This window comes from Ciconia boyciana, chromosome 7 (genome assembly GCF_034638445.1).
Source record: "Ciconia boyciana chromosome 7, ASM3463844v1, whole genome shotgun sequence".
Classification (NCBI taxonomy): Eukaryota; Metazoa; Chordata; class Aves; order Ciconiiformes; family Ciconiidae; genus Ciconia; species Ciconia boyciana.
This window is the reverse complement of record NC_132940.1, coordinates 19,444,751-19,467,939: the sequence shown is the minus strand read 5'-3', so window position 1 is coordinate 19,467,939 and position 23,189 is coordinate 19,444,751. Positions and strand designations below refer to the sequence as shown.

The 23,189-nt window shown below is 35.0% G+C and overlaps 2 protein-coding genes across 8 annotated transcripts in view; one reads left to right on the top strand and one right to left on the bottom strand.

Moving 5' to 3' along the window:
- The window catches only part of GLMN (glomulin, FKBP associated protein), a 24,080-nt gene extending 8,485 nt beyond the window's left edge, over positions 1–15,595 (top strand). For 3 of the 7 annotated variants that reach the window (XM_072866701.1, XM_072866699.1, XM_072866700.1), the window contains exons 8-20: positions 2,365–2,552; positions 3,059–3,112; positions 4,048–4,078; positions 4,451–4,540; positions 5,092–5,133; positions 5,216–5,289; positions 5,613–5,697; positions 7,895–8,004; positions 9,129–9,192; positions 9,992–10,036; positions 12,655–12,778; positions 14,194–14,276; positions 14,412–15,593. In XM_072866701.1, coding sequence (XP_072722802.1) covers positions 2,365–2,552; positions 3,059–3,112; positions 4,048–4,078; positions 4,451–4,540; positions 5,092–5,133; positions 5,216–5,289; positions 5,613–5,697; positions 7,895–8,004; positions 9,129–9,192; positions 9,992–10,036; positions 12,655–12,778; positions 14,194–14,276; positions 14,412–14,519 — 1,098 coding nt within the window. In that variant the 3' untranslated portion in view covers positions 14,520–15,593. Of the gene's footprint in view, positions 1–2,364; positions 2,553–3,058; positions 3,113–4,047; positions 4,079–4,450; positions 4,541–5,091; positions 5,134–5,215; positions 5,290–5,612; positions 5,698–7,894; positions 8,005–9,128; positions 9,193–9,991; positions 10,037–12,654; positions 12,779–14,193; positions 14,277–14,411 lie in introns of all 7 variants that reach the window. The other 4 variants (XM_072866702.1, XM_072866698.1, XM_072866704.1 and 1 more) reach the window with 4 other exon arrangements.
- C7H1orf146 (chromosome 7 C1orf146 homolog) lies at positions 15,529–23,189 on the bottom strand. Its single transcript, XM_072866707.1, has 5 exons — positions 23,121–23,189; positions 21,038–21,131; positions 19,732–19,900; positions 17,051–17,129; positions 15,529–15,661 (listed from the first exon to the last, which is right to left on the bottom strand). The coding sequence occupies exons 1-5, from the start codon at positions 23,187–23,189 to the stop codon at positions 15,542–15,544; spliced, it is 531 nt and encodes a 176-aa protein (XP_072722808.1). The 3' UTR covers positions 15,529–15,541.

Sequence of the window (23,189 nt, the reverse complement as noted above, 5' to 3'; positions counted from 1 at the left end):
GTCCCAGCTGCGTCCCCTCCCAGCTTCCCTGGTTACTGAGGGGGCAGAGTGAGAAACGGAGAAGGCCTTGACACTGTACAAACACTCATCAGCAATAGCTGAAGTACTGGTCTGTTATCAACACTGTTTTGGTCACAAATCTAAAACACAGCACCATATGGGCTGCCATGAAGAAAATCAACTCCATGCCAGCCAGACCCAGTACACCAAGTTTAAAATATCTAAAATATCAGTTGTCTGTAATTTTCAAGTGCGTGGTTATACAATGATTTGTGTTGGGCTGATGAAATGAAGGAACCTTCTTGACAGCCAGGTGCTGGATTATTTTATAACAGCTTATTCAGAAGAAGGCTGGTATATCTTATAATGAAATATAAGGGTAGAAAATATTCCCAAGACTAAATGGAGTTTTCCCTCAGGATAGCCAGTGGACCACTAGTTGGTAACACTGAATAGACAGTAACAGCTCATTTGTATCAAGATTGCAGCTAATGTCTTCCACTCTTATAAAACAAGCTGACCTTTTTAGACATATAGGAGAACAGAGCACTAAATTACTATTAACTAGTTATTAATATTTACCGTTAACAAAAATACAATTCTGATTTTGATAACTGCCCATTAGAATTCTTTTCTGTAAGTTTTATTAAGTATGGATATACTTGTTTCTCATGTTATTGTTGACTGTATTAAAGAGTAGAGTTAAGTTTGAGTGTTGGTCTTTGTTCTACCTTGTTATTCTTGGTTAGAGGAGGAAAATTCACAAGTTGAATACAGAAAGACAAAAGTCAAAGAATGCCTGGAGCTAGAGGGAAATGGAAGTTACAGAGAAGGTAGAGTGGAGGTGAAGCTGGCTGAGGGACAGAGGAAATCCAGCTATTGGAGGAAGATGGCTGAAATGGCTGTGAACTATGAACTAGGGAGTTAGAAGACAGACAGCTTTCTATATGATACAGTGGAGGAATTAGTCCTAGAAGAGCCGAGAGAGTGGGTCAGGCTGTCATTTGCGGGGAGAAAATGGCATGCTAAGACTTCATGAGTTTCAAAAGGAAGACTTGGAGCCAGCTGGGATGAGGAAAGCACACATAAATATACTATATATAAGTGTGTGCAAATGTGCATGCACTTGAAAGTCTGGAAGTTGCTATGTGATGCAACTCTGTTTCTTCTCCAATTTGTGTTTAAAAAATCTAAGCATTTTTGCACACAAAATTCTATATCCAAATGTTAAGATTGTAAAGTGAAGCACACTAAGCAGTTAGCAAAACTTTTGGTTGCTTTTCAACCATAATTAGGTTTTCTGTCATGATCACATCATTTTTTTTCCACGGCGTGTCTCAGCATAGGATGGAATTGCTGTGTGGATCAATCAGGGTTGTGCAATGAAAGAGAACCTTGTCTCTGAGACCTTTACTTCACTTATTGCAGGACCTTTCAGGGTGTGCAGTGAAGGACGCAAAGGATTACCAGAAGGTGATCTCCTGGTTAAGATAGTTGAAGGGTGCTGTGAAAAATTGGCTTTTTATCCTGCCTCTCTTGTTGGGCACAGTCTGAAACCATGTTTTTTAATGCTAATTATGAATTACCTTTTCTTCATTTTCTCAAGAAATTCACTTCTGTTTTTTGTGGAATTGGGTAATGAGAGCTGCAGCTAAGGTCAGTAAAGTCATGCTTTGACTATCTTGTGTAATCCTAATTTTCCAAAACGTGAGATCCCAGATGTTCAGTTTGGACAACGCTGGAATAGTGAGTTAACCTTGGTCTCGCTGTTTCTTCATAATATGTACAATGGGAGTTATACTACCTCCTAATCCACATGAAGAGGGGGAGGAGGGGGGGAGAACCAGACTAGTACTTGTGAAGTGTTCAGGTGTCATTGTGTTGTGCATCACTGGAAAGAAAGGCCATACAGAGTGATTCTAACTTCAAAGCAGGGCTTGCCTTTAGCAGATAAACATTGTGTTACATATTGATTAGTGAGCGGAAAACAAAATACTGAGTATTCTGTGATCTGAAAAACACAGGGGTCCTGTGGCATCATGTGATCATGAAGCTATCATTATTAATAGCATTGTGGATAATGGAGCCAAAATAGAGTTTTGCAGGGTGACTTTTATTTTGTCTTTTGCTAACTTTTGAGTGCTTGACTTTGCTGTCTCAGTAACATTCTTCTAACAGTAGTTATTTTTCCTGCAGGGTCTTTTTCATGTATGTGTATATATCATAAATACTCACAAAATATTTATATTAATTTATACATATGCTGTGTAAGAGAATTTACTATAAATACAGTTAAAGCTTTGAAACTTAATTGCTGTACAGTCTTTTAGAGGCAACGGTAGGCAATCTATCTCTCTTTTTTAGGACATTTTGTGGGATATAAGAGAATTGATACCATTAGTATTTTTACATCGCAAAGGCAAAAGTCTACACTGGGAGAATCAGGAGTTTGCGGACATAGAGCAAAAGAATTCTGCAGAGTCTGTGGCATGTCTGTCATATCTGATGTTTGTTCAGCATTTTGGTATTGATTGCTTTCCAATGGTATTCAGGTAAGAACTATTCTTCCTCACTTATCGTAACTCTGTACTTTGAAGATTCTTTCTGAGCAGAAGAAAACTTTTTATTTGTGAATAGTTATGAATGAAAACTGTGTATTTCACTAGTATTTGTTTTATGTCAACCTTTATGCATTTATATTTTATGTAGCTTTGTTGTGGTTATGTACTCCCTTATATACATAAGAACATGCTCCAGTCCTGCAGATTATTACGGTTTACTTTTAGATGAGCTGTCCTTTTAAGGAAACTGGTAGGATTAGTCATGTGCTGAAAATTAACATGTATCAAATTTTCAATGGCATATTTATAGACAGTTTCCACAGAAGAGTTATTAACAGCAATTTGACTTACTATTTTGTGTCTATTTCTAAATTATTAATTATATAAAGATATTTTTATAAATTTTTCAAAAAAGTCTAATCCTATCAAATATATTAACTATGTGCAAATATATATGGCTTATACAGTTTAATGTGAACCTAATTTTTCTTTTTTAGTCCATCATACCTTCTGCAATGCAATATGATGCATATTGAAGTGCTACTGAAAAGGTAGGTTTTATGGTATCTGGAGTTCTAGATAGTGGGTATGATCTTCTATAGTAATTCATAGAATCAAATTTCAAATATACCAGATAAGTTCAGAGGAGGTTTTTAAACCTGAGAATTAAAATGGCAAGTTCCACAGCAAAGTGGCTTCTTTTACTGATAAGTATAAAAAGTTGTCTAAAACATGTATTTATTATTTTCAGCTTGTATTGTGATATCATTTTAGAAACTTTATTCTGAAAATGCGAAATTAAGGTATTTTTAAACACATGCAGAACAATTAGAGTGTATATTTACTTCTGTAACAATTAGTTTACTACTAGAGAAGACTATTGTGATAATATTTATTTGAGTGTACTCTGATATGATATGCAGTCTGATTAAAGGTCAGGCTTTCTAAAGGAAACCAGACTTTTCTATATATTGTGATTATTTCACCTTCCGTAAGCAGCAGTGTTGACCAAGTAGTTTCTAGCACTGCTGTAGAAGGGAAGTTTCCCATTATGACTGCTTACCGTTTCCTGGTAAAATTTAAACAACACTTCCTGGTCTCTTCAGTTTAGGATTTGCTGTGTTTTTCTTAGGCTTGCAGAACTATGCAAATGGAATAATCTGTGAAAAGTTTCATTTTCTCTGTTAGTCAGCATCTTGATACCTGTGAGATATGAGATGCTACTTTTGAACATTTATAAATATTGAGGGGAAAAAAAAGTCTTTTTTGACCCTGAAGAGAGGAGTCTAATTTTCAGCTTTTCATCAGCCAGTTTATTCTAAAAATCTTCGAGAGGAATAATGAAGATACTATATTTAGAAAACAGAATGAAAATTTTTGAGGGAAAAGTTCTTTTTGATGTCTGTTCTAGTATTTCTTCTGAAATATAAATAGTGTCTTTTTAATTAACAACTTAAATTTGATAATGTTTCTTTTTTTTTCCTAGAACAGAAGAATCTATGTTATCTAAAGGACTTGTAAGTTTTCTTTTAATCAAATTTTCAATGTTAGAATTTTTTTTTTTTTTTTCCAGTTTAAGTAATGGTAAAACTTTAGTTTACCTTTCTAAGAAAGGTACAAATGATAGTTTAGATAATAGTTTCAGAAATATTTTGAGGCTTAATTAGGTATTTTTCAGTCTTACACACACTTATATTTATTGAACTTTACATACATGCATAAATGTTTAAATTACCATTATCACTTACGTTTGTAGCTCCTAGGAACTTTGGATATGTGAATGAGCATATATAGTGAAGGTGGTTTTAGCCATAAAATGTTAAGCATATAGATTAATGTCTTCTATATGTGTGCAAAATGTTTGCAGCTTTTTTTTTCCGCACCTGCAGGATCTGTTTGAGAGCTGTTTGTTGAGAATAGAAGATAATAGCCTTCTCCATCAGTATTTAGAATTCAGAGATTTTATTAACGTACCTCAGGTAATAAGAAGCTATGTACAGAAGTCTTTAAAGTTTGATTATAAATAATATCTAGCTGTCTTCGAGGTGTTTGAGAGAGGGCATACTACTGAACCTTTGTACACTTGTGTTGTTAAATTGAAATCTTCAGTGTCTTGCTGTACACAATTAGTTGTCTTTTCTACCTGCTACAGCATGAAGTTTCAGTGACAGTTAAAATATACTTAGTGTATGTACAGGCCACTGAGGCAGGTGGGCACTGATCTTAGCTGAAAGATGATGCTTGCTCATTTTTGCCTCTTCCTTGCAAATCTGCTGCTTGACTACATTCTTATTTGGACCCAACAGTATGAGAACAGTAGTCTTGTGTATCAGCCCTGGGATTTCAACCACTTAAGCTAATGTGAATTTCTCTGATGAGAATCTTCTCATAGGCATGGTTTTGTGGGCTGTGGGGTTTTTGTTTTGGTTGTGGGTTGTTTTTTTTTAATGTCTTGAGTAGATTTTAGTCAGTGTGATGTAATGTAATAATCTGTATGTAATTAGAAATTGTTTTCTTTGTTCAACTGCAGGATTTGGTGAAAGTTATGACCCTTTGTCCCATAGAGCATCTGGTATGTAATGGGACCTACAGAATCAGTTAAGTGCTGAATTTATTTAATTAAAATTAATCTGATAATATCTTTTTTTCTTTAGAGAAAGAAGAGTCTAAATATTTTGCAGTTGTTCATAGACAAGTTTGATGCAGAGGGAAAATACACATTATTCAGGTATGCATCCAAATTACTGTAGATTGTGGAATATCAGCCTTATTGCAGCTCAACTGCATAGATACAGTGATTTCTGACAGAAACCTATCTGGTAAACCACATTAATTTTACTATGTTAATTTTTGGATAAATAATGAATTCCAATTGCCTCACATAAAATCAGCTGTCTTATGTAAGTTAGTGTTTAAAGGTTACATAGTCATCTTATTTTTATGTGGTAAAACTCCCACTTAGTGAATAAGGCCATAATGTCCTCTAAGTTTTGAGCTAACTATATAGGCAGCTTTGAAGTGATAATATCTTGTTTGTTTGTTTGTTTGAAGGTGTTTACTGAAAACAAGCAACCATGCTGGTGTGGAAGGATACATTATTAAAAATATAAAAGATCAGATTCACTTATCCTTAACGGTGAGGCTATTACCACTAAAAAAACAAGTTGCCATCTCAAAATTTTATCAGTATTATCTTGAGAAAATGTGTACAGCTTAAGCTTTGAGTGATGCATTTAAAAAAATCCACTTTGAAAAGAAACATAAGGTTGGGAAATTATATAATTAAAAATATTAATTTGGCTTTTTTCTGCATATGTATTTTTACATTATAATTTTACAAATGTATTTTTTAATTGCACAATCTTCCTGTATTTTTCTAAGAAGTTATTATTACCTTTCCTGTGCTTGAAAATACATGCTTCTTTCTTAAAGAGGAAGTACTCAGTATTTTCTTTTATCCTCACAGTTCCTCATTTCTTGAATATAATTCAAATGCACCGTCCAGACAGAATTATTAATTTTTTTCTTGGTTTTTATGATGACAGTCAGCATTATATTATGAGTGCTTCACAGACGTTCAATTAATCAGAAAGGGTTGGGCTAGATCAAAGCCATTTAAATCTCATATTTTATGATCATTTATACCAGGAAGTTGGAAAAATTAATTAAAAATAAATGATTAACTCTTCCCCCCCCCCTTTTTTTTTTAACTGCTTAGGGCCTTTTTCAACCCAAATTTGATTCTTAAGTATACTGCCTTTTGTCAAATAGGACAATCTAGTAAATTTATGCATATTTTATGCTAGCATAATTATGTTAGAAAACAGTGAATTACTATTTATTAGATCATAGTTTATTTATATTAGTAATTTATTAGATCATATTGAATCAGCAGGGGTGAAGAAGATGATAATATGAAAACTGTTCCAAAAGGGGCTTGCACTAAAATTGAATCAGTAAAAGTATATTCTGAAATGTCCTTACTAACTAATTTTTGACTATGCAGCTTCAGAATTCTCTTAATACATTTCTTCCGTGGCTGTCAAAAAGATAAATAATTTTAAAATTTCATCGTATGAATTTGAATATTCTAGGTTTGTTGCAAAGAATTCTGCTATAGACATAATGATAACAATTTCCTATTGCTATCCATTTATTTCATCTTAGTTTTTGTGCCCAGCTAGTCTTAATCTTTCCAGGTCCCTCAACTGATCTGATTTAACAGACAGTTACCCTTCTTGTCTCCCTGTCTAATCTCAGTTTTCCTTCCACTCCGTTTCTGGCTTTGTCCCGGTTTCCTCTCTTGTCTAGCTTTTGCCCTGTGTATGATATCTCTTCCCCCAACCTTCCCCACCTTTACCTGAGATAAGGACTTTGCCAACATGGGATCTTTGCAACGACTCCATGCTCTCAGCTTCGTTGTACTGACATGAAATAGCTTTTTGAAAAGGCTGTGAAACTTTCAGAGAGAAGTGTACTCACTTGCTCTTTGGGAATGATGGGCACACCCTTAAGTTAGCACCGGTGCAGGGAGGCTCAACCATTCTCACTGAGGAGGGAATTTTCAGGAGTCTTAGCTGCAAGGCTTTAAAAAACTTCCGCTAAGAAAGTGAGAGGTGTTTTTTTGTTGTTTTGCCCCTCCTCACTTTACAATTTGTTGTAATTTAGGGGAATGTTTGTGAAAGTAGTGAGTGGGCTGTCTGTGATGCAGAGGGCATCAGAATAATTATGTTCTGCCACTTCAAAACCTAGTACTCTCCATCTTATGCTTAAATGATTCTCCCTTCTGTCCTCTCCCCCCTCCCTCTTTCAAGAGAAAGTAACTGAATGTCCTTCCTCCATCAAAGAACCATAGAGGTGAAGGTGTACTTTACTTGCAAGCATTGCTAGGAGTTGTGGGTTTAGAAATACACAAAGAAAACACCTGATCATCTTTAAAAACAAATTGTAACACTACTATTATGAAATCAGTAGTCTCTGGTAAAGATAGCTAATTGTTCCATACCTCAGTATAAAAAAAGAGAGTGAATAGTACAATTTGCTAAGTTTATGTACACAAATATTAACTATATAGTTGGTAGTATGGTGAAGAGGTAGAGAATCTATTCTGATGAAACTGAAAAGAACAGCTTGGTATGAAGAGACAAAGTAGGGAGGGTTATGAAAAGACTAGTTTGTGTACTTCAGTCACATGTAGTAATTAGAAAACATTTCTTCCAGTGTTTGATTTTTTTTTTTCTTTTCTGTTTTCCCAAAATTGTTGTTGAATTATTTAAGATATCTTTAAGATTTAAATTTTGTACTCAGCTAAACTTTTTGTATCATTTTTTCAGAAGGCATGTGACAACATTTGGTTTACAGGACATCACCTGATCTCCCTTCTAGATTTAGTGCTTTTGCTTCCAGAAGGTGCTGAGACAGATCTTCTGCAAAACTCAGATAGGTGAGTTGTAATCACAGGTAGAGGCTTTTCTCCTTTTTAATCATTTAAAAAGACTTCAAACTACCTTACTACAATGGGAGGTATGCTGTCATGTAATTAATGAGGTGACAGCATCAATGTAATTTAAACTAGAAATGGAAATGATCGCTTACTTCAACCATCCTTTCAACTAACTCTGTATAGAAGAATGTCACAATGTTGTTACATTGATTTTAACAATAAGAAAGGAATTCCTCCTCCATGCCTTTGAGGATATAAGGCCTCAGATGTCAAATTATGGAACTAATTGGTAAAGCATTATTTCTTCAGGACTGTATGGTTTGTCAGCTTTCTGCACAAGCAATTGGAGGAACAAAATAAATGTGGTGTGTTGTCTTATGTGACACAGGAGAATACTAGTTATCAGATACAACTTATGGCACACAGCCTTTTTGAGGCTGTTTCACAGATTGCTGCTGGGAATCCAGTATCTTGTGAGTGGGAATACAGAGCCACCTGAACAGCACACACTTGCATTAAGTAATATAAAAATAGTTGGAAATGTCTCTGAAAATCTCCTGTATAGGACAAGTCTCTTCCTATATGATGAGTAACGGTTGGGCTTGTAAGTCAGCAGGGTGATAGCGAGCAGATGGATGTGTTAGCTACTTAAAAATCCAGATGTGTGATCTGCAGTTGTACTGTTTATCTGGAAAAAGCAATAAATAGTTTCTGCTAAAATGTATGGTAAAATGAAAGCAAAAAGCATATTTTTAAAAGCACTCAAAAGTAAAAATTCAATACAGTAATAAAGAAAACTGTCACGCTAGTTTCATATCAACTTTGGATCACCATATTGCAAATTCTGTAATAAGGTTCCATCTCTTCAGAGAACTCTTTCCCCCACAATCACCAGCCTTCTCCAATCTGCTGACAGTTTTAATCTTACTTGCAAAGTGTCAACTGTTGTAATGTGGACGTTACTGCACACCGGTGCTCTAGACTAAGCTATATTGCTCAACAGATAAGTGGTTGCATGTTGTACAAATTGATATTTTTAGGATGTCTGGCTAATGGATAATTTAAATTATTATCCCTGTAATATAAATCTGTGTTCTAAATAATAGTGTATTTTTAATTCACAGGATTATGGCGTCACTAAATCTACTAAGATACTTAGTCATTAAAGATTGTGAAAGTGATAATCAAGTAAGTACTAACTGATTTGAAAATGATTAATTAGCTAAAGGCTGAGAGCCAGATTCATGTGAACATTGTTATCTTTGATTCAAAAACATGTTTTTTACATTTTCATTGCACTGGTCAGTAATCCAGAAGTGATGTTTTTATTAACTACATTAGGAGATATGTGATGTGTTATTTTATTCCGATGAGATGAAATTTGATTGCCTTCATACTTAACTGTTACTGTAAACAAGCTAATCGTTTTACTCTGCCTGATGAACTCTAGTCTATGTCCATAATTTTAGAGTATGTCACCATAAAATAACATCTCTATCAAGTATTCCCATGAGAGAAAAAATATTTGTTACTCTTGGTTATTTATTCGGTGGTATCCCTCAAGCCTCCAAGTGGATTTCTTTATAATAATAATAATACAAACCTTTGCAGTTCAAGAGGTCCATTTTATTCATCTTTAGGCAACATACTTTTTGTGCAATATGCTGGAAGTTAGTAGTATTAAGATTTCTCGAAGTATTTAATAATCATATTTAAACAGTTTTTTTAGCTGGGAAAACAGTATTCTATATTTACAGCAACTGTGCAGCTGCATGATAGGTACATGTTAAAAGCTTCTCTAGGTATTAGCATCAAAAAAATTATTGTCTGTAAAATCCATCTGCTGAAGTAATAAAAGGAATGGCCAGACGTGTCCAATTTCCTGCTACATTGCTTTACTGGATACAGCCTAGAATGTTTTATGCACAAAGGTAACTTGCTAGCCTAAACTGCCCACCACTGTATTTTACCTATGTTTTTATTATAGGTATACCTCTTTACCTTCATTTCTCCTGTGTGTGGATATTTGAATGTAGGTATTTCAGAAATAACTCTGCATATTTAAACTTTGCAGTATATTTAAAAAATTGAAACTGTCCTTATGTATTTTACCCATATAATATTACGCTACCTCAGTTTAAAGCACAATTTTATAGCTTTAGTTGTAATCCCCACCTCTTCTCTGTTTTTTGCTCTCCTCTGTCTGAAGCCGTCAGCAACATTTGTTACTGGTAGATCAGTGCAAACTGTATTTGTTATTCAACTGCTGTATGGCTTTTCAGTGTAGTATATTATGATGGATCTACTGGCTTTGTGTACAGTCAGTTCACCTGCAGTTGATGGAAATGTGTTCCTGGATATTCAAGGGAAAACTTGTTTGAATTTCACAACTGGGTCGAGATATGGATTCCATATTCTAACAGCTGATTTATAAGTGCTCTGACTTGCATTGTGTCACTACATCATTGAAGAACCAATGGAATTATTTGTGTTTAGTTTTCCGATTACATTCCACTACCAAATGGCTGCTTATTCTAATAGTAAATGCAACTTCTGTTGACTCTTTCAAATCATTGTGTTCCACCATTCCTCTAATTTGTGCAATTCAGTAGCTTTTGATCCACTATATCATGTAGCAAACAAGTATCGCCTGATCTGGTTGAAGATGTCCCTGCTCATTGCAGGGGGGTTGGACTAGGTGACCTTTAAAGGTCCCTTCCAACCCAAACTATTCTATGATCTCCTTAGTACTAAATGTTTTGATTTTTGCATCAAAATATTTGTTTAAATTAGTAGCAGTTCAAAGAAAAATTGCTTTTCAATTTTAAAGTACAGTAAAGCCTTTCCTGACTTGAATAAGCAATATCATGGTCAGATGAATATTCTAACCAACAGGTAAGTATCCTAAAGTGTTTTGTTGTTGTCCCCCAGTTCCTTGACTTTCTTTATGATTTGGAGTAATAGACTTCAGCATATCATTTTCTATTTTTTAAAATACAAAAAAAATCCTGATCTACTTTTAAAACACTTTGAGATCTATGAATACAAGTTTTATGAGTGCCTAATGATGTTATTTGTCTAAGTAGAAGAATAATAATATAGCTTGCACTGATTACCAAAACTGTATTGAAAATTAATAGTAAAAACAGTTTTCAGTTGGTGCGTTTCTAATTTACTAGTTATGTAACTAGTACAGGTAGACTATATCCGTTTCGCAAATTTACGGAGTGATTACTATTTAAGTGCTCATTATGGTTCACTCAGTTTCATGTAAATGCATGGCTTTGTAAGAAAAGGGAGTATTCCTCTTTTATTCTTACTAAAACTTTATACATAGTAGCACACAATTGCTTAACAGTGCTGTCTAGTACCTGGAATAAAGAATGTCCCTACAGTTTGAGGAGAAAATAGCATCACCTCTCCTGAAGTTTTCCCTTAAATTTAAGCCCTGCTAGTTGTTCTTGACTTCCTCCGTGCCTCCCTTCATATAGTGCAAGTGGGGCAGAAAGAAAATGCTTCCTTTCATGTCAGTTCAGATGTTTTGATTGCTGTGTAACAAGCACTTCCATTAATCAAGTTTAAAAATCTGTATTTTTCTGGAAAGTTTTTTGCTTCATTTTTAGCCCCACTCTGGTGGAAGTAATTACTGCTTTTCTTATTTGATCAGTTAACTTTGTGTCATTTAGCATTAAAATTTGGTGAATTTTCCACTGTAATCAATAATACTATTTAACATTGAGAATTCTTATTTTTATCGTCCTTACTCTGCCCTTTGAGGATACTGCCTGAAGAAAGGAGTCATATAAATGGCTCCTGTATCTAAAGACACAAAGACTGCTTTATATTTGTTTGCTTCTACAGCAGTTTTGTAACTACAAGCTTATAAGGCACCAAGGCAGAGAAGTTTTCCTCTTGTGCTGTGTGACCTTGAACAGCCTTGCTTTTGAGCATCTTTTCCTTTTATCTCTTGCTTCCTGAGTGCCATTATTGTAAACTCCTTCTTTCACCCATGCCAAATTGGGGAGAAGTTAATGTGTCACTTTGGCTACTGTGCCTAAGGATGGGCTAGTAGCATAGCCAGTAACGTTCCTACAATGCTTTTTAAACTGAATGATATATAGACGAGACCCTTATATATTTAGGGACCATGACATTTATCAGAGCTTTCATTTGGCATTGCAATACAGTGTTAATTCGGGAACATGAATTTAAATATTTGTGTCATTTTGCTGCTGAATTACCTTAGAGGAATCTACAACTGCTCTTTACTCACTGTAGAGATTCTAACCTGAGAAAGTGGCTAGTACCCGCCCTCCAACATACCAAGATCCTTTCAGCTCTGCTTACAAGAACAGGTTGAAAATGTGTGTTTCCATTGCAGTAGTTATCAGCCTACGTACTAAAATTGCACACCCCCCCCTCTTTTTTTTTTTGACTGCCTCATCCTCCAATTTTCAACAAATAATGTTGAAAATGTAAGAGAGAGGAAGAGGAGCTTAAATGTCCCTCATGATGCTATTCATGCTTAAATGGATGAGTCTAAATTATTTTTTTCTTTTTCTTCCCAGTATGGAAGTGTATGCTCAAAAACTTACCATCGCAGTGCTCCATTAAAACTAATTTGTAACCTTCTCTGTTCTGTTTGAATAGACTGGTGTATGGACTGCGCTTGCCAAGATTCAGCAAAATTTTTTAAAACCACTGCATGTAGGACTCAATATGTCAAAAGCACACTATGAAGCAGAAATAAAGAATACGAAAGAAAACAGAAGAGGTTAGTTGTTATATTTTTTTCTTAGCTTTGTTTGTATTTAGAAACTTTGGAAATCCTTTGGAAACAAAGAATTGGTGAGTGCTGTATAGATCATGTTTTATTTAACTGTTGACACTATTCCAAATTTCAAATAATAATTCAGTAGTTGCTATATTTGATATTAATAATTTTCATAATTGGTCAGAAAAATCTGAACTTGTTTATCTCTCATCACATTTGTAAACCTTATGGAAACCTGATAGAAATGTCCCATGAAGATCTTCAAAGCTTGTTCTGCATTTATACTTTTGATTTTAAGGTTAGGCAGGAGCATCTAAGTCTCTGTGAATATACAGCCCTTAGGTTTCATACTAGGTGTGTGGGGGGTAACAAGAGAAGAAATAATTCACACAGCAAATAGGTGCTCTCTTAAAGCCTGAAGGATTACATTCTGGATTTTTTTATTACTTTTTTAATCTGACACACAGAATCAGATTCTGCTGTAGGTTAAGCAGAAACACTCCACAGGGCGTAAGAGCTATAGCTGCTTTAGGCCATCTCTGTGTGTGTCAGATCCTCCGTTCCTTTGTGGTCTCCAATATAATTAAGACATCCCAAGGAACTTGCTTCTGCTACCAAAAATGTCCATATGGCTTTTTGCCCCAGTCTTATCCTCTTCTGTTGTTGTAAACTATATGAGGCAGAGAAGGGGAATTTTTCTGAAGGCAACCTGTGGATATCTTTCTAAAGGGGATTCTTTAAAATGAATCGGGAAGCTTTTTCTTTAAGTCCCTCTTACATTTCTCTAGCCTTTGACAAAGCATAAAGAGATTTGAGTTCAGGAGAGAACATCTAACTCATAATAGTAAATGCTTTAGCTTTTTTCACCAATGTATAATCTTTGAAGCATTGTGTTGAATTTCAAATATGTGGTCTGAATGCAAGAGTTTTTCCTCTTAGTTTTCAGACTTGTCCTTGTGGTTTTGCCTGCTGCAAGTAATCTGCCTGAAACAAGAGAAGCCTGCAGCCTTTTCTTAATAAAACAAGTATTTCATGCCTGGATTCATTAAGTCAAGCTAAAGAACCTTCTACTATCTCTCTGGATGTGGAAATATTAAAAATGTATCCAAAAATGACCAGATTTAATATTTTTTTCCTTTTAAGGAGCAATTTAGCTATATAAAATTGTTTTGAGTTGCAGATATTGCCCGTTTAGCAATGTAGCCATATGTGATATAGAAAGTGTAGAGATAGCATCCAGCTCAAACTGTCTTCCTCTTAAGGTTCAGCACCTTCTGTCCTGTGTTTGGTCAACCCCTAGGTTTGTGTTTTTTAACAATTACTGTCCAGAAATGCTAATATATTAAATATTCTTTTCATTCTAAAAGTTACATGAAACAGCAGCCTGATCTCTGGTTGGTTATTTCCCTCTACAGAGGCACATAGTTCTAACACAGTTTGTTCTGTAACTGTTAGTGGGGAAAAGATGCCTGCCATGACGACTGAAATGCAGCTTCAGGTGAGTTTGCATTTCCTTCAAAGGTATTCAGAAGTATTGAAATTTTCTTTTCGATCTGGAGACAAACGTATATGTACAGTGGGCAAAAAAAAATTCTTCTAATAAAAATAACATTAATCTGTTTTGTCATTTCAGGTTTTACACTCAGCTCTCTTCACGTTTGATTTAATAGAAAGTGTTCTAGCTCGAGTAGAAGAACTCATTGAAGTGAAAATAAAAGCTGTAATGGATGAAAATAGTTGAATTAACATCCTTCTTACAAGATCATTTTGACTATGAGACTTTAGTTGAAAAGGAGGCTACCAGCCTTTAAAGAAGAGCAATTTAGAGTGGCCTCTAATTGCAAATGCTGCTCTTCATAAGTCTTGTTGCTGTTCTTTTTTATTTTCTTTTGCTATTGTTGTATGCGATTCGCAGAGAATGGCCTATTTACTAAAGTACTCCTCTTCAGAATTTGATGCTTTTTCTTAAGTTTAGAAACTAAAACCAAGGGGTGGTGTTTTTTTCTTGTGCTATGGCAAGGAGGTATGGTTGTACATTTATTTTTCTGTTAATTTTCAAAAGTTGCTGACTGGTGTTATGAATTACAAAGATTTTTATAAAGTGACTGGAGAACCATTAATTAAAAAGCACTGTTTAAGCACAAGGTATTTTTATTAGCACTTTTTAATGTTGACAAAAAAGCTCCTATATTTACAACCAGAACTGTAAGGTATAGATAGATAATAGCAGAAACACTATGGCAAAAGAAAACAGGTTTAAAGAAGAACACATCAACTTTGAGCCAAATAAGATGTTAAAACTTAGTAACACAACAGATAACACTTGTGTTTAAAAAACACACTGTGTAAGATTTCATACGTATACCTGTTTATGCAATACGTATTTCTTACTTAAACCTGTATTTTGGAATTGTTTTATCTTAATCATTTTTTAATCATTACCTTTAATGATAAAGTTTTCCTTAAGATATATTAAATATTTTGGGAAATTATTATAAACAGATGAGCTTGTAAGTTCAGAATCAAGTTAAAAATAAGGATGGTTTTTCTATGGTGCTGTTAAACCACTGTTTTCTTTTCTTAGAATGCACATTTGGTATAATGTATGCTATTTTTCACTGTATAGTTATTTAATATAAATTTTCATTCCAAATGCATAAGTTGTATATACAGTCTTTTGAAATGTAACTATATTTAAGAGCATTCTATATTTTGTTTAAAATGTAGCCACTCTATTTATGAATAAAACCCCCAAATACTAAATTAATTACAACGCAACTGGTACTCCTGAAGCATCTTCCAAACTGGACTATTTTCTATTATTTGGGCTTTTGTTGTTGCCATTTTGTAACGAGTATCATCTGCTCCTGGCTTGGAAGTTATCTTAGAGGAAAGAGAAATAAGGCTAGAACACTGTAACTCTTAGGTAATAGAATATTCAATATCTTATTTTTCAAAGAATACAAATGTAAAATTTTTCAGCAGTGAAATCTGAATCATGTTTTCTGAAGTAGATCTTCAGGAATGATGTACACAGAGGTGATTTGATATATCCCTCTAGGTGCAAGACCAGTCCTAAAATAACCAGTCCTGTCAGCATTGCATCTGATTAGCTGGATAGTATTTCACCAGGAGTTGGGTATGGTAGCTCAGGATTGGTTGGATGGTATTGCTCCCTTGGCCATGTCATTTTAACCTGGGGCAAAAAAGTTGTTTTGTTTTTTTTTTTAGGCCCTATACCAGCTAGGGATTCTGTGGCAAAAGATGAGCTTGTTAAACCGGCCTTGCACTGCATCAGTAAGAAATACTGTGTTGGCAACCGATAGATTTGTGGTATGTACTATCATAACTTCTTACAGGGCCCTCCTCTTGAAGTTTGGTGTAAACATTCTGAACAAGTAGAAGAGCAAATTCAAGTTTATAGGATCAGCACTAATCTTAAAAGCTTTTAGGTTAATGCTGTATTAAGACACTGGGCCAGACATCAGTAGATTCCATAAAAAGTTTAAGTACAATGTCCAACATTGTAATAAGTATTTAACAACTTTTGCCATATAATAAGTGAGATGTAGCTTACACACTTTTAAAATGGTGAAAAATCTGAATAGGTCAGTGCTTATTATTTTGAGATGCCCACTTCAGGAAAGGAGAAAATGTGAATTCCTATTTGATTCCTAACATGTCATTCAACCTGCTCTTTTCATTTTTGGTACATGGATGCTGCTAGTACTGTTATAGTTAGTATCTAAAGAGCATTTTTCCATGAAAATTCTAACTTAAAGAGGTTCAGTAAATAGATTTAATTAATAATGTGTTGATGCATACAGGATATGTTGCAGATGCACAGATAAATTGCACTCAAGCTGTAGAAATAATATACTAGTATGTGCATCATTAAAAATCCACAAGTAACTAGAGTTTTCAGATTGGCATTTTTACTTTAAGTTGAAGTCATTACATACTTAGATCTCATGCTGGTTCTGCACTAGTAAATGAAGCAAAGACATCTTAACTTAACAGTGGTAAGTAAGAGTTGAATTAGCTCTTAAATATCTAATTTGTCTTCAGAGATGCTATTAAGAGCTTTTAAAGTTTAAAGACTTAGCTAAAGCATCAGAGTAACAGTCCTGCCTCAATGTATTACATGGATTGTGGTCAATATAACCCAAAAAGTTCCATTAAGGAAAAATAACTATTTTATAGTTCTTTGCTTTTCCTGGCTAATACACTTCTGAAGAACTAATGTTTTTAAGTATATGCAACCAGACTTACCTTAGCTATAGTTAGCATTAACTTAACAGTTTCAGCAGTATTATGAACTGGTATTATACGTAAATTACTGCCCAGGAATCTGCACATAGAAATAAATTAAGGTTAAGGTTACTTTTAGAATGCACATTTAATTTGTTATGCCATAAAACTCAAAAAGCATTCCCACATGATGTAAACAACTTCTTACTATGCCTTCATCACAAGTACATAGAAGATTGCTTTTATCTTTAAAGGCAACTGGAGAGGTCATGCTGTTTGTATAGCCATCTGTCCCATTGCTGTACCACTTGTTTAGGTGGGATTTGGAAGGGCTCATTTCTTTTTCTAGGGCTCTCTGACAATCAGTCAACACTTCTTAAGCATGTGTACATTCAGAGAGAACTAAACCCTCTTCTGCTATGTTGTTGAAGATTGGCCATTCTCAGTGCCAGTAAAAAATGTTTGGGGTTTTTTTATGGCTTTGGAAGAACACAGGAAAGTATCTAAAAACACTGTGCTAAAAATACTTCAGAATTTGAACTAAATCTTCGTAGTGTGCTATCTAAATATAGCAATCTGTATGTCAGATGCGATTAAGATAATGGGCTATTTCTGCTAAGAACTTCCTGTAAAGACTTGTTCATTCAAATAATTTAACCTAAAATTCATTCTTTTTCTATAAATACTGTTATTCATATGCATTCATTCTTGAGAATGGAAGCTGAAGATTTAAAATACTAGCATCAGTTGTCATTCAGTGCAGTCATGGGAGAGAGAGAGATCAAAGCTTAGGCAAGCACAGAGGCTCTCCTTAAGACTGGTATCTTCAGTGTGTTGTAACTGACAACAAAGTTAGCATTGCTGCCGTTTTCTGTTGTAGAGCTAAAATATGATAGGGACTTCACAACAAAGAATGAGGAATTTTTTCAACAAAGTGCCCAGCTGCTCAACTGTACACTCCCCGGTGACCTCCCCTTGTGACCACCACCTGTTCTTCCCCTCAATCTGTTCAATGACTTGGACTCCTTCACATTAAGACCCATGCTGGTTACGTATCTGCTCTGAACGTGGCTGCCCATTCTTCTAATTAGCAAAAAGATATCTTATAGGCAGCATCCTTCACTACAAGTAGGTACTCAGGTCACTGACAAGTTTTGCTAAAATCTGCTGCAGAAACTGTGGTTTGATGTACATTTAGGGATTAAGGAAATAAATAGATGCAACTTTGCTAATACTAGCAATGGGCTAAGCAAAACGTGAATGAACAAAGTGCAACAAAGAAACAATTACATGTACCTAGATCCACGAAAATCCATGTCTACCAATAGTTTTCCTTCCAATTACAGCAGGCCTAAATTTAACTCGTATTTTATTGATTTGATCAATGGGCAGAATACTGGCCATTAGAACACAAAGCTGGTCTTTGCTCCAAGGTGTTTAAAAATTAACATATGGATTTACTGAGGATATTAGTGGAATGCTCATTTGAGCTGTGATGATCAAGATTGCTTTTCTCCCCCTTCCCCCATGATATACACAACCCTACATAAAGCGTTCATGGTGCTGAACCACGATCCTATAATGCTCTTGTTAATTAAAAAAAAAAAAAAAAAATCCTTCCCCAATTGCAACAAAACCATAGATAAGCAGAAAGAAACAGTAATACAGGAAGACCTGAAAATACCAGGGGACTTTGTTGTCTAACAAATCCAACAGGTGACTTGTAGTTTGAGAGAATATGGCACAAGTTTCAACCCCACCAATGAAAAAGCTCAGTCAGTGATTTACATACAATAGCAGAGCTCCAAGCTGCCAGGTAGTAACAAAGCACATGCATCTAAAATACAATTGTGCCTTGTCAACATCAATGTGGTATGGCCTGCAATGACATAATTATTATCTTTATTTTAATAAAATTACTGACTTGCCAAATGGAATATAGTTTCAAAACATCACTTGTTAGTCATCAACACGTGCACAAAACCTGCTGTACATAACCACAAAACATACTGAGAATTAGCATTGCCATCAGCTGAATAACATGTTCTTGCTGAATGGTGGCAGAGCTTTTAAGACTTCTCATGAAAATTTATGGAATTTTCACAAATGGGTAATAGATTTCCTACATTTCATCCCATACACTCTGCTACTCATCAGCATTTGGCAGTGTGCCCAGGATTTAACGAAACTGGTGCTAGTTTCAAGGAGGTAAAGATCAAAGTCTCCATTAGAATAAGAATAATCACTTCTTTGATGTCGAGTGAAAATCAACTGCAGTTAGGACTACTGTACCTACCAGAAACGAGTTTTGACTACAAGTATGGAGCACAATCTGAGAACTGTTCTCAGCAGGTATGTACTGAAACATACAAGTTTTCAGGCTTCATTAGAAATCACAGATAAAGTTTTAAACAAACCAGTTTTAATGTCCAGTTTTATACTTTTTGTGTGAAATAACATTGATTATTTCAATTGTTCTAGCTCTGTATAGCTTTTGTTACCTATGACATGTCAGATTGATTCACTTTTAGTATTCTTTTCATTTGCCATTAATAAACATATGCTTTAAATAATTTCCCAGTGCATTAGCAAAATAAAATTCATATTCCTGAAAATAATACCTAAAATAACATTCCCAATCTAGGACTGCTACTTCATTTCTTCCTAGCAATAAAAATTCTGGTTTGATGTTGAAATCATACCTTCTCTGAATCCTAAACATGACATTCCATTCTTCTGGTCCATGAAGAGCAGCTGACAAAACCAAAAAACTGTTCCGATGAATGTTTATGAACTTCTGAGTTCTTTTGAAAAACTGTTCTTCCCCTGTCATAAGCAAGTCTTGAGTGGCTGCCAGTATAAATGCAACACCTACTGAAGAAATTGATATAGATGTACACGTCATGGCAGTAATGTGATTAAGTTCTCACCACAAACCAGGAAGCAGAATTCTTATTCAAACATTAGTTTAAAAGGTGATAGAACAAAACACATGAATGAATTTACAGATCTTGACAGTGAAATGCAATCATGAGATCTGGCCAGTGATAACTAGTATTTTTAAGATAAAACTGGAAACAACTCAGAGGTTATTTTTGACCGTAGCATCAAAAAAACCTAACTGTTCAATCCACTCAAAGTACAGACATCTGAATGCCTTTGAAAGCACATGCTTCAGGAACAAGCAACTGCTATAATGGAATGAATTTAGGGCAAATGCAAAGACTGATTGAAGAGCTCAGCAAGTCCCCTACCTAAATGAGGTAAACAGACCCATCTGTAACATCTTACAAGTAAGCTAAACTGTCTACCATGAAAAATGAAATTATAAACCTGTCAACTAAGTTATTCTGAAAGGGAAAGTTAAGAAGGCTGAAGTGTAGGAGGCTTAACAATTGAGAATACAAAAGACTAGGCCAATGTGTGCCTTGTTAATCCTTGTAGTTCAGGAAAGCTTCAGCATAAGGATCTCATCTACCTGTCTAAAGCATCTTCTGCTCTAAAAAGGAAGGCTAGATATTTCATGTTTGCAGTTTCAGTGATTTCCTAATCAAACCTGCTCAAAGAATCCTCTCCCTAACTCCTCTGCTACCACCAGGTCTGCAAACTCAACTTAGAAGATGAAAGCCAAGGGTCTTGGTTCACTCTTGTGTTTACAGCCATGAATCCTAAAAATCTTGATGGCTTTCTTACATGTTAGTGGCACTCAACATGTTTGCTCAGTTATAACAAGAATTTACTAAACAGTCCATCTGATGATCACCAAATCTAATGTAGCTGTTCTACGATACATCCAAAAAAAGTAAAAACCAATTAAAATGTTTCCTCCTCAACGTTCTCCGCTCCACCCTCTGATTTATGTGCAATCACAGCACAGCTCCTTCCACTATTGCATGACATTCCAACAAGGCAGCTTTTTATTCAGTTTAGTGGAGCCTACAACAGGGCCTGATCTTGTACCTCATTAGAGCTTATGATTTTACAAATATAAACTTCAAAATACTGTACCAGAAAGAGAAAAAATCACAGATCCAATTTCCACTGATTCTGAATATCGAACTCGATGTTGTTGCCTCTGTAGAATTGTAGAAATTTCATGATTCTAAATAAATTTTAAAAGCTTATTTTTAAAATATGTTTTCAGTCAACAAGTTAGATAGAAACATTCTTAAAGCATTGTCTGAACCACTATAGATAGAACTTTAGCATCGTTGTTTAAAAAATATTTTGTATTCCACTTGCAATAAAAAAGTAGTAAAATATTAATTTTTTTCAGTTAACGAAATTTTGAAATATTGCATTGGAAGTTATCAAACATTGAATGACAATTTTGTATGCATACATTCAGCTTGCCACAGGAAACTCTTGCATAATACATAGAGAAGCTCAAATATTTTACAGTCTGTTTTTGTAAGATGTGCTAAAGGAGGATTTGCAGAAGTGAGGAACATACAGTAGTGTGTTTCTATGACTCCGGTTAATTAGACTGCATTATTTTCACAGATGTCAGCATTTCATTTGGAAGATAGTTCAGAAAATCTGTATGGGACATGATTTTCTTTAAAGCTTTTTGACAGAATGCAATCCACTCAGGAAAACTAGAACATGGCATTATGCAACATAATAATCTACAGAATGGAATGGCTCTGGATATTTTTTTCAGCCTGCAAAAAGCATTTCTGCAGTATGTTCTACAGAAGCTGCTCAAACACACACATTTCAAAAATTAAATCACTGAATTCTTTTTAGCTAATAACATGTTCTTTAACCTACCCATTTAAAACATAGCCAACCTGCCTATATAGGGAAGTGTCGTGATTTACTGGAAGAGTACAAAATAAAGTCAGGATAGCAAGTGAACCCTGAAGGAGACAGTAACCAGAAATGTTATGCTTTCAATTGGTCTGGAAAGGGAACACTCAATGACAGCTGCTTATGAGGCATAACCACAATTTTGGAAAAACTCTCTGCTTCAAAGCCACTGCTGACAGTGAATTATTTAATGCACAAATATAAGTAACAGCTATAAGAAAAGGATAGGCACACAGGGAAAAGAGAAAGCTCATAACCAAAACTGATAGAAAGCAATGCCTTTGTAAAAGAAAAGCCATCTTAGATTTGTGTTCAGCTATTTCCATATCTTTGCTCATTGGGAGTCCTTGCGAACAGCAGTAGTTTTGAGGTAGAGCTGGGGCTCTTATTAATAGGAGTGAGTTATACTGGTACAGCTGATGAGATCACTGCCCCTGATACCTCTCACCATACTATGGATTAAGTTGCCGTTGAAGCAGTTCCCAAACTGGAACAGTTTACAGGCTGTCATTCCAAGACAAGCAGGCAAATAAGAGCAGGCTTTAAACTGAGGTGATTCAGGAATTACTTCAACACCATTCACCTATTTATACAGCAGAGATGGGGTGATAACCTTGTCAACCAAGCTAGCATAAGATATCCTTGCTTGTGAATCAAAGCCCTCTTGCCTCTAAATTCTCTCCAGCTGGCATGAAATTGGTCTCAGCTGCAGGAACTAATTACTAGCTCCTTGACATACCCTTTCACTTCACTGAGGAACACAGTCCAGGCTTCTGATATGAACAGATATAAATACACATCAATATCTGTAAGACTCACTATTTTAAACTGAATTGCACACTTACTGAGTAACAATCTACCCCAAAGTTGATACTGTATAGTAGAAAATAAAGTGTTTAGGGAGAAATTCAGAAAATTAAAAACATTTCTGATGGAATTATTCATAGTGCTAATTGAAAGCAGCATCAGTGCAGTGCAAAAACGATGAGTCAGGAGGACAATCCTAAAGCAGTATAACTCAGAATAGCAGGTGGCAAGAATACTAAATAGGTACAGAAGTAGCTAGGAGAAAAACCACACGCACACAAAAAGAACCAGTAGTTCTTTTTAGTGGTCACAACTATAGTAGACACAACTTCAGACTAATGTCACTGTTTTATCCTCAAAAAACTATATTAATTGACATTGCATGAAATATTTCCACAAATAGAATATAGGAAATGCTTCTTTCAGCGTTTCTTAGTGAGTCAGTTGCTGCTTTTCACAAGTGGTATTGTACCTGCAGAGCTGTACTCATAATAACTGTTGTTATCCATCTTGACTGTTCCTGCCCACCACCTTCTGTCAT

What these genes read in the sequence shown, in the direction of transcription:
- C7H1orf146 (XM_072866707.1), bottom strand. Translation starts at nt 23,189, where the DNA reads ATGACAGAAGGTGGTGGGCAGGAACAGTCAAGATGGATAACAACAGTT. An exon ending in TTATGAGTACAGCTCTGCAG is followed by an intron (nt 21,132 to 23,120) that starts GTACAATACCAC and finishes AAATTTATTTAG; the next exon opens with AATCATGAAATTTCTACAAT. An exon ending in TGTGATTTTTTCTCTTTCTG is followed by an intron (nt 19,901 to 21,037) that starts GTACAGTATTTT and finishes TTTCTTCAGTAG; the next exon opens with GTGTTGCATTTATACTGGCA.